Raw genomic sequence first — 13,249 nt, forward strand, 5'->3', positions numbered from 1 at the left:
TTAGTTGTACTTTGTGCCTGTTACATGTTTTATAATGTTTTTACATTGTAGTATATTGATAAATGGTTAAGTTTAGAACTAGGGTTCGAGCTAGGTGCTCAAAATATATACTTAATAATGTAATGTAACTAAAAATGTTGTGGCTGATAAAACTGAAAATCATATTTCAACATAACATGACAAAATTATGACCCAACATAAATTCTCATGACCTTCATGTCAGTCTTATGATGTTAAAGGTTTCTCATTGAAAAAATTAAATGTTATTTACTGTAATTTCACATGTAAATGTCACAATCTACAGAAACAATATGTTTGTCATTATTTATTTTGCTCAAAATATGGGGAAACTGTAATAAAACAAAGGAAATGTCCAGGAAGAAAGCTGAAACATTAAAATGAAGATATGACACCAAATATGATATGCACCAACTATACTGTACAATAGATCATCTTATGATGAAAATCTTTGATGAAATAAAAAACATCATATGAAACTAATGTTATTCCATCATTATTTCAAACAATGGTGGCTGGACATAAAAAATCCACCCTCTGTGTTTCCTAGTTTGAGACTTATAAATATCAGAAAATGTGATAAACACATACAGTCAGAAGAGTGCAGAATCAGAAATGTGTATACTTTGTATGTCACATCCTCATAAAGAAAAGTACCCTATGTACACTTTACTTTGATGTATGAAGAAACCCAGAAGAGAGGGTGGAAAATAGTTGGGGGGGGGGGGCATTTGATTTTGATCACTTTCACAAGAAATACAAAGTATATTACAAAAAAAACAAAACAAAAAAAAGAATGCACAAAAATTAAAATGGGACAGAAGAGAGACTCAGGAGTATGATGGCAGCAACTGACCATTAGCTACATTCTTCTACGAACAGTTTGATTGAAATCAATTGTCAGTCTCAACAATTTCTGCTGGGTGATTACAATACACTTGGGTAACATTATCCTTCAGGGTCTTTTAAACCGACTCACTTTCATAAAGCTTAAAACAAGAGATAGTCTAAAGACTCTGTTTCAAGATTTCCTTAGAATCCCGTTTGAGCTCGTATTTTTCCCCATGTTGCCGCTTAATTGTGCAACAGAAATGACTTGCAGCTGTCTAACACACCACAAAATTTCAGTGTTTCAAAGACAGCTTGGAAGGACCTGTAAGATATACAGCTGAAGCCTCATCTTTGCCTGATGAGACATCCAACTTTTAATGAACTTTTTCTTAATGAAAAAAAACAAAACAAAAAAAACGCTTCCAGTTCACACACTGAGCTCAAATAACACAAAAAAATAACTGCACTTCAAAAACAAAAACCAACAATAATCAGATTATAAAAGCATATAAAACACTAAACAAACAGGAGACAAAATAAGTCACAGAAGCAGTTCAACTGCTAGCTGCCTCAGATGAGACACACATGCAAGTCAATCACGTGCAAATTCACACACACAAACACGCACACACACAGATTTAGGGATTTTAGTCCTGACCAAAATCATAAAACATGTTCTTCTGTAAAAAAAAGAAAGAAAAAGAATAAACCATGTCCTTGTTCTTTGATAGCTGATGTTATTTTTATAGTGTATTTTAAACAATAAAAATTAAATAAAAAACTCTCTTACACAACAAAAGAAGATGTGTGTAGTAATGCAGTGGTGCACGGTAGCTGAGAGATGTTCTCCACTCACACAGAGTCATGCTGGGTTTCATTTCTTTCAATAAGTGCTCTTTCTTCTTCAGTCTTTATAATATACACACATATTTTACACAAATCCAGTCTCTGCTCTACTGTCTGTACATGCAGGCAGCTCGCTTTACTAGGAGACAGGAGAAGGAGAAAGATAAAAGGGGATTTCAGTTCCTATGTACAATTGCTTATATACCGTAAATGTCTCTATTTGATTAGTTTCAGGTGTGTCGTATGGGGGCGTCTCAGAAAGGCTTGAGATGATAAATCAACACTAATGGGTGGTAGAATCAACCCACAAGCCAATTTTCCGTTGTAAGCACACATATCAGTCCCAAAGGGACAGATACACCATCACATACATTTACAGGGTAAAATAATTCCAGGAATTGTATCCTAACACCATGCCGCAACCTCAGATGTAGTTTACTTCCTGTCTGTTCCAAGTTAATCTGAGATTTTGTCCTAACCAGCACAACCGTGACAGGACATTGCGATGGGTAGTCCAACATACTTACTGGTCCAAAATCATAACTCTACATCAAACATGAAATATCTCTGTCATGTCATGCAGAAGTTTCACATTCAGTGAGGATGGACATATTACGTTTCACTGGAACACCAGAAGAGGCTGAGATTTGGTAGATGTGACACCCTTGAGAGTCTGCCAGTGGGACACCACCGTTAAAAAGCCATTGTAACAAGCCTTGTGTCACTTCTTTCTGTAACTACGACCTGAATAGCATTTGGCTGATCATTCTGAGAGTGTGAAAATGCTAAACAGTCAGCAGATGGTATAGTTGGTGTTGGAGCTGGTAAACTTTTTAAATGTATTGAAATACTGTTGAGATATTGAGGCAAATGTTCAATGTTGATTGTTGATTATGGATCTGGTTCTTCAGAGGTGTTTGAGGGGAAGGGATTGCTAAGTTGTGCTTTGATTGGAGTGGCATTTGTTGAGAATTGTAGGATGGCAGGCGGCTTTGATTTGGAAAAAAATTGGGTTTTATGTTTATATTGGGACAAACCCCGACTTTTCTTCGACAACACAGACTTGCCTGGTTTTATGCTCGTGGTTAATGTTTCTTTGAAGTGCTTATGTATGGTTTTGAGTCTCAGTATCGATGAGACTGATGAGAGTGCTGAGATGAGGACGAATATCCCATAGTGCTTTGCGACTGGGTGGAGCCTTGGACATTGCTCTGGTAACCAAGCCGAGAACTGGAGTGCTGTAATGAAAGAAAGTGAGAAAAAAGTTAAATTATTATAAAAAATGAAGCATTCAGCATGATTTAAGTGTTGTCTGTAATTTGAGCTGAAAGCGAACTGTAATATTATGGGTCTTGTTTATTTATTGCATATTAGGGGTGTAACGATACCCTCATGTCACGATTCGATACATATCACCATACTGAACTCACGATACCATGTTATTGCGATACTCCAAGACATATGATAAAAGGTTAACAAAAAATTCACTGTTGATTAAAATGCTAAATTTGGTATTACATTGGGGGTGTAAAAGAAATGGAGACGCCAGAATAAAAATATTCATGATTCTGAGGCTGAAAATACAGAATTATTTTAGACGAATATGTTTGCACTCTGTCACTGACTAGATATATTTAAAATCATGTTGGACACTTTTTACTGGTAACAGACATTTGGCCTTATCAGGACTCACAAATATTCCCCCACTGCCTTATTATACATTATATTCAACATTATATATTGTAGTTTAATGTAGTACTGACACTAAAACTCTGTAAACTTGAAGTTTTTCTCACAGTAATTTTCATTTTGGGTGAATTATACACAATACATACTGTCACTATCCACAATACATACTGATGCATTTTTGTATCGCGATATATTGTGACATGATATATTCAGGGTTCTTGCAGGTTTCAGTTAGTCAAATTTAAGACCTTTTTAAGACATTTTAAGACCATAAAGATTGAAATTTAAGACCTACACGACGCATTACCAAATAAATGTTCAAATCAAAGAATTCATTTTATTTCAGTGAATTCAGTAATTGAAAAAGCATTCATTTAATTTACAAATAAATCACATTAGCAACCTTCCTCCACACCCAACAACGCGTGTCAGAACAGAATCAGATATATTTTTTTTTTATAGAAAATTGTACTTTGCATATTACCGGTATACTGTAAAAAAAACCCCACATAATTAGTTGATTTTAGTTGATCATAGTTGATAATAACTAGAGATGAAATGGCATGAACATTTAATTTCATGATTATAGTGACAAAAATGATCATGGTTATCACAGAATCCTGTTCAAAAAGTATTAATACTACACAATGAAGTTTTATGTCGAAAACCAGCAAATAACAAATTTAGCATCAATATGCACTTTTTGTTTACATAAACATTAAAATAATACCATTAAAAATTAACATTTTTAAAGTGTTGTGCATGTTATACTAACATATACTATATATGTACAAGTTAAAATAAAGGTTTGACAAAAAAGGTTTTATAAAAAGATAAACCTAAATATTTCAGACTTTAAATAATTTTTCATAAAAAGAATGAGTCCAAAAAGATAAATTACTGACATTTACAATGCACTTTAGCTTATCTTTTATTATTAATAGTAAAATTCGGTCCTATTTTCCCGTCTGGCGTCTGGCGTTGCTATGCAACCATGCCCTGCGTCTCCACAATGACAAAGAAGTTTTAGTGGCTAATGGATTTCCACCACCGAAAAACGCTTGCTGTAGCTCTGCCACAAGATTTATTTACGGAGAAGAGAAAAACACCCGTAGTGTTTGGGTGCACCCCCATCCTTGATGTTGACTGAGACAGCGCCTGGAAAAAACGAGCGCGTCGCTTCTATTATGAGCACGCTTACCGCGCGCCTACATTTGAACGAACTTGAGCGCGCAAAAGACGCGATATGTGAACGGCCTCTTGGCGAGCGACCTTCAATCAGGCCGCGAGCGACGTGTTGGAGACCCCAGCACTAGAGCTCCGCTTTGTAGGCTACGACTCGATACTTTTTGCTACTTTATAATAATTTTCTGCGGCCAGCGTTTCTGGAAATAAACGAGGGTAAACACTTTTTAAGACCTGACTAAATGAAATTTAAGACCGCGGATGAAAATATGGCCGTTTTGAAGACTTTTTAAGGCCTTAAATTTAAAGTTCAGAATTTTAGACTTTTTAAGACTTTTTAAGACCCCGCGGGAACCCTGTATATTGTTACACCCCTATTGCATATTTTTATGTACACTGTAAAACCTAATTAATGTCCTAATTTAAAACAATTTGTTGACTACATATACAACAATTTGTTGAACTTGATCGTAAAAAAAACAACAACTAACAATCTGTACTATTTCTGGAATGCTCTTCCTCAAGACATTCGTCAAGCATCCACCCTTCTCTCCTTCAAAAACCTCTTTAAAACTCTTTCTCTGAATATTACACTTAAGCTCTCGGTCTGTAAATTGTACCTTGTTATGGATATGTTATGTGTTTGAATCCCTCTTTGTTTGTATCTTTAACTTAACTTTGCAATCGACCTCTGTATATTACTTTCTCCCCTTGGTGTGTGTATTGTGCTTCGATGTTTATTTGCTTCTGTTCCTTAACCTATCTTTGTAAAGCAACCTTGGGTGTTGAAAAGGAGCTATATAAATAAATAAAAAATTATTATTATTTGGTCCCTATACTCAGAAAGCCCAAGATGATAAAGTGGCAAATAAAAGCCAGAAAAAAGTCAAACAAAGCGAATTCATAATTTATTATTGCCGCAATGCACTCTGGGAGACAGCATAGTACTTGTGGCTCAGAATAATTAGAAAAGATCTGTTACGTCCTGCGGTGTAATTTTATTTTATAATTTTGTATGTTATGCGTGCCAGGCCACTAGGTGGCAGTAGTGGCCGTTTCTCTGCCTTCTTCTGTGCAGGTAAAGCCAGGTGAGGGTGCGCACCTCTGCTGATGACTGCTCGGTTGGGACTGTTCTTCAAGGAAAAGAAGAGTATAAAGCCTCACTGATCTCCACTGAAGGAAGGCTTGTTTTTCTGCTGGTTGGATTTCTTTGTTGTTTCTGTACATTGCTGCTGCTGTTCAGTTGTGATTTATTTCAAAACTTACCCATTTTATATCTTTTTGTTGTTAAAAGTGTACGTAATATTGTTATAAATAGTGTTACGTAGATGAAGACACTTTTTGTTGCTGAACCCAACTGATAAACTGTTTATCTGATGTTTCTCTTGTAAATGTTGTATAGACCAAACTTGGAAGTTCTAGGGAGTGGGTGCCTTTTTTATTTTTGCTTTTCTCCTGTTTAAAGTAGAGAGGGAGTCAGGGAACTATTTTGTTGTTTCTTTCCTTTTTCTTTCCTTAAGGTATTGGGTCCCTGTAGTTAGAGGTATTTTGTTTATGTATGTTTTTTTTTTTTTTTTGGGTTTTCCCACTCCTTAAGTCTTAAAACTTCCTATACTTGTGTTACACCAATAAACCTTGTTGTACCACATTTCTGTTGTTCTTGGTATGTAACTTTTGGAGCCAAACATTTGTTTTGTTAATATTTTAAAGGAACACTCCACCGTTTTTTGAAATAGGGCTTATTTACCTTCTTTCCTACATTTAGATAGGTGGGCAAATGCATTTTTGTCTCAGTGCATGCATTGTTTTAGTTTGACAGGGTCGGCACTAGCTTAGCTTAGCATAATGAATGGAATCCTTTGTTGCCAGCTAGCATGGCCTGAGTAAAAGTGATAAAAAATAAAATAAATAAAAAACCTAATTACTTCTTGTGGTCTGCGTATTCACAACGAGTACAAATAGCGATGCAGATTAACACTAGGTGATTTCCTAGACAGATATTGACTTGGGACTATATTAGGGGGAAGCACAGGCGAAGCACTGCTACTTGGGCGCAGAGATATCACGCAACACATGAAATTCCATGACTTCCGTCAACATGACCAGGCTCAGCGCATCAGATCAAGATGAGCGTGCCCGCAGTTGTCACAGCTACCGAGGATTTCACGACGTTGATCCATCCTGCAGTAGCCTACTCGATTTTTTTTCCGGTGTGATAAAGTGAACTGGAAAAAAAGCCCCACGCCGAATGGACCAAATGGACAGCTGTCCACAGAGTAAGTGATTATTTTAAACATGACGCATGTATAGATCGACCCATATTATACCTGTATTCACATTCACATATTATACCACATATTCACATTTCATGTGTTGCGTGGTATCTCTGCGCCCAAGTAGCAGTGCTTCGCCTGTGCTTCCCCCTAATATAGTCCCAAGTCAATATCTGCCTAGGAAATCGCCTAGTGTTAATCTGCATCGCTATTTGTACTCGTTGTGAATACGCAGGCCACAAGAAGTAATTAGGTGTTTTTTTATTTATTTTTTTATCACTTTTACTCCGGACATGCTAGCTGGCAACAAAGGATTCCATTCATTAAGCTAAGCTAAGCTAGCGCCGACCGTCAAACTAAAACAATGCATGCACTGAGACAAAAATGCATTTGCCCACCTATGTAGGAAAGAAGGTGAATAAGCCCTATTTCAAAAAATGGTGGAGTGTTCCTTTAACATTACCTTTAATATTGCTTCCCCTATCCTAGACTGGGTGGAACGTAACAAGGTCACTCAAATGTTTTTGGTAACTGAGTCTTCTTTTTAACTTGATTTTGTGAATCACACTTATATCTCTAAGATGGCTGAGCTAATTTCAACTTGTCAAATTGAGTTACTATAACTCATATTTTCTGGTTACCTGTACAAACACACAAGTTATCTATACAAAGTTGTATTAAGCTTTAGATAATAATAAGCTTTAAGATGAACTTGGCTCAACTTTGTTGTATCACCAGCAGTCATTACAAAAGAAATCATATGGCATAGTTTAGTGTAATGCACATGGTAATATTTGATGGGTGAATAATTATTTACATCATCACCTGTGGAGTGGGTCAGGAATCAATATAATTAATTAGTCAAAGCTATTTTTTAAATATCAAATTTAGTTTATTTAGTTTATTTTATTTATACCTTTAAAGGGTTAGTTCACACAAAAATTCTGTCAGTAATTACTCTCCCTCATGTTGTTCCAACCCCGTAAGACTTTCGTTCATCTTCGGAACACAAATTAAGATATTTTTGATGAAATCTGAGAGCCGTCTCACTCCTTCATAGGCTGCAAGATAATTTCATTCTGCAGGTTCAGAAAAGTTAGTACAGACCATGTTAAAATAGTCCAAGTGACTACAGTGGCTCAACCTTAAGTTTATCAAGCGACGAGAATACTACAGGAGTCAGTCCTGTGCTGACATTGATGATTTCTGATGTTGTTAGCTACTATGCGTCTTGTCTTTGTTGATAATAATGCTCCTGAAAAGTCTGTAAAGGTATATCCAAACATCAACCCATGGATAACTAAATCACTCAAGATACTGTTAAAAAAATGACAGCATGTATTTCAGGAAGGAAATCTTTTTTTTTAGATTAATTGATTAAAAAAGAAAGTGAATTTGGAAATAACTAAGGCAATGCTGCGCTACAAAGAAAAGATGGAATGGGAGTTTAAAAAAACAAAACAGTAATTTGGGCTTAGTCTGGGATGACCTGAAAACCATTGTTGGTACAAAGCCTAAAAGAGATTCTAAGGTGTCATTGAAAGAGTACAGAGATGATTATTAGCTTGCGCAAGCGAGTAATGAATTTTATGTGAGGTTTGATGCACATGATTTTAGGAATATTATTTGTGAGCAGAAAAGGAGTTTATCTGGAGGTTGATCAGGATGTAATTAATATGTTTAAACATTCTACAGCCAGGAAAAACCCGAGCCCTGATAATATAGAGGATCGGCTGCTCATTTCCTCTGCCTAGCAGTTGGGATCTATTTTTTTAATCAGAGATTATGGAAAACCTCCACAGTCATTCCAGTGGCTAAAAATAATCACCCAGTAGTGCTAAATGATTTCAGGCCAGTTGCCTTGACTTCCTTCGTAATGAAGAGTTTTGAGAGATTGCTGAAAAAAGAGCTTCTTATGAAGGTAGAAGATTCCTTCGATCCTCTTCAGTTTGCATATAGGGCCAAGCGAGGGTTTTAGTACTGTAAAACATAATAGGTTGCTACCATATTTTTTACGGTAAAATAGTGGCAACCACAGCTGCTGTTTTTGTTTTTTACACTGCAGAGGATGATACGGCCACTTTGTTTAATTCGGTACTTAAGCATTTGGAAGGAACCAAGCAAGACCCATGCTAGATTTTATTTGTTGATTTCTCATCTGCTTTTAATAAGATACGACCTCATATTGAGCTTTGGTCTTGATTTTAGCATTGGTTGGTTGGATCCTTGACTTTCCAACTGATCAAATTAAGAGAGTAAGGTTGAGTGGTTGTTTGTCTGAGGTATTGTCCTCATCCACAGGGATGTGTCCTTTCTCCACTCCTGTATATTTTATATTGCCAGGCATGATAAAAGATTTATCTTAAAATCAGCAGATGATTCAGCTATTGTCAGCCTCCTCTGCGCCGACAAAAATGACCATGGCCCTGTTGTAGATGATTTTGTACAGTGGTGTGATTCCTGTAGATAAATGTGTTTAAAACGAAGGACATGCTTATTGATTTCAGGTGTAATCAAATCACTTTAAAGAGCACAACTATCAAAGTGCAGGATGTTGAGGTTGTGGAAAGTATTTGGGCTGTATGATTGATAATAAGTTGAATTTTAATTTCAGTGTGGAGATGGTTTGTAAAAAGGGCCAACAACGCCTGTTCTATCTGTAGAGACTGTCCAAGTTAAAGTTTTGTTTTAACATTGGCAATTTTATTATGGTATGGCAGTCTAAGGGCCCTCTAACGATCTAAGCGCATGGTCTAAAGCGCAGGGCGCAAGTGCACTCCACTTTTGCTAGTTTAACGACGAGAACAATGTACACAATAATAATCTTTTACATTGTATTCCTTTTATTTTTAATATTTGGCATGTTTGTGTGCTGCTGCACCCTGTGTGTGTAATAAGCAGAGTGTACGCGCATTGTTGACCCACCTATATGCGCACATTACTAATGCGCTCTTTAAATAACAAAAAAAATACTGCACCATTGACTTTAGACCAGGTTTCAGTTGGTCAATGGCTCAGTCTGTTTCTGTTCCTCAAAACAGCAACACGCCAACAATGCGCCTGAACACTCGTTTTCAGATCAACACGCCCATGGGCACGAATGCATTTGCTATTTAAACAACCTGACGCAAATGAAAATGACTCTAGAAAATGGCTACCTCTGACGTTTCTTTCTCTTACCTGGTAGTCTGTTTGAAGAACACTGGTTCCTGAGGTGCGAGGTTTTTTGTTTGGTGGCCCCTGGTCCTGGCCGTGCTGTAGGGAGGAGCCCGTGTTGGCCCCTGCAGTGCCCGATGTGCCGTTGGTCTGCGCTGAGCTCTGCTGGGTTGGAGCCTGCTGTGTCTGTGTTTGTGTCTGCGTCTGCGCTGCCGTCTGCTGGTGCTGCTGCGTCTGGTTCTAGAGGACACACACAATATCACTGTGGTTTGAAGGATATCTTTGATTTTTCTTTTAGCATTGAAAGCTGGACATTATTCTTTTCATTATTCTTTTTTATTATTTCATAATATCAAACACCAAAACTTTTCTATGACCACATTAAACAAGAAGATCGCAGTTCAGTATTCACAGTTTTATTTCAGGGTGGACAATAAACAAAAAATTAAAAACATTTTTTTTGCCCTTTCCCATAAGATACTGTCAAGTTTTGCAACCATTGATTGTCCTGTGTCAGAATACATGGAGAGAGAAATTAATGGTTTAAGTGAATTATGATCAGGATCTCGAGGATCTTTTTAGGATCTAAAAACGATCAGGATTAATTTAGCTTTTATATATAGTAATATATAGATGTGAAAAGGTCTTGTGCCAGGGAAGGCTACGTCAAAAAAAAGTAATACAGAAATGCATAACGGAGAGGTCAATAGAAAGAAAACATGCTTGCAACAACTAAAAAGAGATCCCTCCCATTTTATTTAGATTAAAACATGCAGATAATATTAAAATATTATTAGTAACAATAGAAATAGAATACATTATTTTTATAAACCTATGTAACTGAAACATATACAACTGTGCATATCATTACATTTTTCATGTTTGCTGTCGCCAAAAAAACCAAAAAAACATTTTATATATATACTGTATATACCCATATATATATATAGGTTTTTAACAATTTTTTTATTTTTGGAAAACACTATACTAGGATTACAGAATCAAAAAGTTGCTATAAAGTTATCAAATGGATAGATTTTGAAATTATTTTATTTATTAAATATTATGTAAAATAAATATACATTTCATTAATGAAGTTGTTATTTATGTGATATTTACAATCTTTAAATTAAATAGTGTGATATAATTTATGTCGTTTATCCACCATCCCGCTCTATAAGGGTGTTTTTTACATATAGTTCATTTTAAAAGAGCCAAACCCAGAAGATACAGGCAAAAAAATCAATATGATTCAACCACTAATTAAAAACATAAATGTCTTGCTCTAAAATCTGATTGGTTGAGTTGCTGTAAAATAGCCAAGATATGCAGATCTCTGATCAATCAAATGAATCTGTAAGATCAATGACCATTTGCTTACTCAATGGACACAAGCAAGTCACATAGGCTATGTAGGATTATATATAGAAAATATCATAACATTTCATTTATTGACATGCTGCGCTGCCGTGGTTTGAGGCTGTCAAAGCGTCGTTATGATTTTATCTTAAAATATAAATATACTTCTGAACAAAACACAGGAAATTATTGAATACCGACAGGAATGCACTGGGTATGCGATGACAATGCCTTGTGTTTTGTGGGGGAAACACACAGAAAATGACACAATAGAATGAAAGACGCAGCCTTAAGTAGCCTACCATTACGTGTGCTTTCATGTGTGCATGTTTTTTGTACATGCAAATCTTTGGTAAATAAGGGACTTTGTGTGGTAGGAACCCAATCCAGTTCTGTAGGTCTCTGAGTGTAATGATGGATGCGTGTTTGCGTGTGTTTGCCAAGTTCATTTCGTCAAACACACCCACAGCCATCCAGATATTGTACTACACAGAAAAACATGAACATTATATGAGTTGGCTAAAGTCACTAAATGTAAGAGTAAATATTGGCTCAATCAAGCATTGGAGAAGTGAGATGGTTGCTTTATGCTGCGTGTGTTTGTTTGTTTGCATTTGTTTGCCTTTTGCCTGGATACCTTTCATCCTTCATTGCCCGAGTGCACAGCTTAACAACACTGCTATCTGAGCAGCTTGCTCTGCTGCTCCCTCATTTCTTACACTCAGCTTCCCTCTTGGTTCCACTGGAATGAGTAACATTAGAAATTAGCTGTAGAAACGGTAAGAAAGCAGTCATTTCAGCAGAAGCTTTTATCTAAAGTAGTTTACGGTACACTTTTTACAGGGACAATCTCCCTGAAGGACCAAAGTGCCCTGCTCATGGTCACAATGTCCTGTGCAGGGTTGACATCAACAACTTTTCTAAAGAAAGCGTCAAAACTGCTTATACCTACACTAACCCACTGTTTAGTGGGTTAGGCTGTTCAGGCTGGCAGAAACATTTTGATTTTTTTTTGTTGCACAAATTAAATGCCAAAGCAAAAAAAGAAAAGAAAAAAAAACATTTTAATTGACCTTTAAAAGAAGTAACAGTACTGGAGGCTTTAGGGCCCTATTTTACCGATCTAAGCGCATGGTCTAAAGCGCAGGACGCAAGCGCACTTTGTGCATGTCCAAATCCACTTTTGCTAGTTTAACGAAGGGAATAATGGTCGGCGCTCCCAGCGCATCATGGTCTAAAAGGGTTGTCCCTATTCTCTTAATGAGTAATGGTTGTGTTTTGGCGTAACAGGAATAGGTAATAAACCTATTCAGCAATAAATCAATCAGAGTCTCATCTCCCATTACCTTTAAAAGCGCCATGGCGGATTCGCTATTTACATGACGGAATTTGCAAGCAGAAAAACTGAACATTTCTCCAGAGCGCAAACAGATCTTCTCGTGGGCGAGGTTAAAGCACGCAAGCAGATCATCTACAGGACAAACCGGATTCCACCATATCTTTATGTACACAATAATAATCTCTTACATTGTAATTCTTTTATTTTTAATATTTGGCATGTTTGTGTGCTGCTGCACCCTGTGTTTAATAAGCAGTGTGTGTGCGTTGTGGACCCGCCTATAGGCTCATATTACTAATGCGCCCTTTAAATAAAATAAAAATACTGCACCATTGACTTTAGACCAGGTTTCAATTGTTCAATGTCTCAGTCTATTTCAGTTCCTCAAAACAGCAACGCGCCAACAATGCGCCTGAACACACCTTGTTTATAGACCAAAGAACAGATGGGCGCAAATGCATTTGCTATTTAAACAATGTGGCGCAGGACCTGAAAATGAAAACTGCGTCGGGCTGAAACTAGCAAAAAACACTTGCACCAAGTGTATAACAGG

General features: G+C 36.6%; 1 protein-coding gene across 3 annotated transcripts in view; it reads right to left on the minus strand.

Moving 5' to 3' along the window:
- Positions 1-312: 312 nt before the first annotated feature.
- cdk19 (cyclin dependent kinase 19) overlaps positions 313-13,249 on the minus strand; it is a 46,164-nt gene continuing 33,227 nt past the window's right edge. For all 3 annotated transcript variants that reach the window (XM_084091711.1, XM_084091712.1, XM_084091713.1), the window contains exons 12-13: positions 10,023-10,238; positions 313-2,933 (exon numbers count right to left, since the gene is read on the minus strand). In XM_084091711.1, coding sequence (XP_083947837.1) covers positions 2,820-2,933; positions 10,023-10,238 — 330 coding nt within the window. In that variant the 3' untranslated portion in view covers positions 313-2,819. The remainder of the gene's footprint in view (positions 2,934-10,022; positions 10,239-13,249) is intronic.

The sequence above is a fragment of the Abramis brama genome (assembly GCF_963993115.1).
Source record: "Abramis brama genome assembly, chromosome: 18".
Lineage (NCBI taxonomy): Eukaryota > Metazoa > Chordata > Actinopteri > Cypriniformes > Leuciscidae > Abramis > Abramis brama.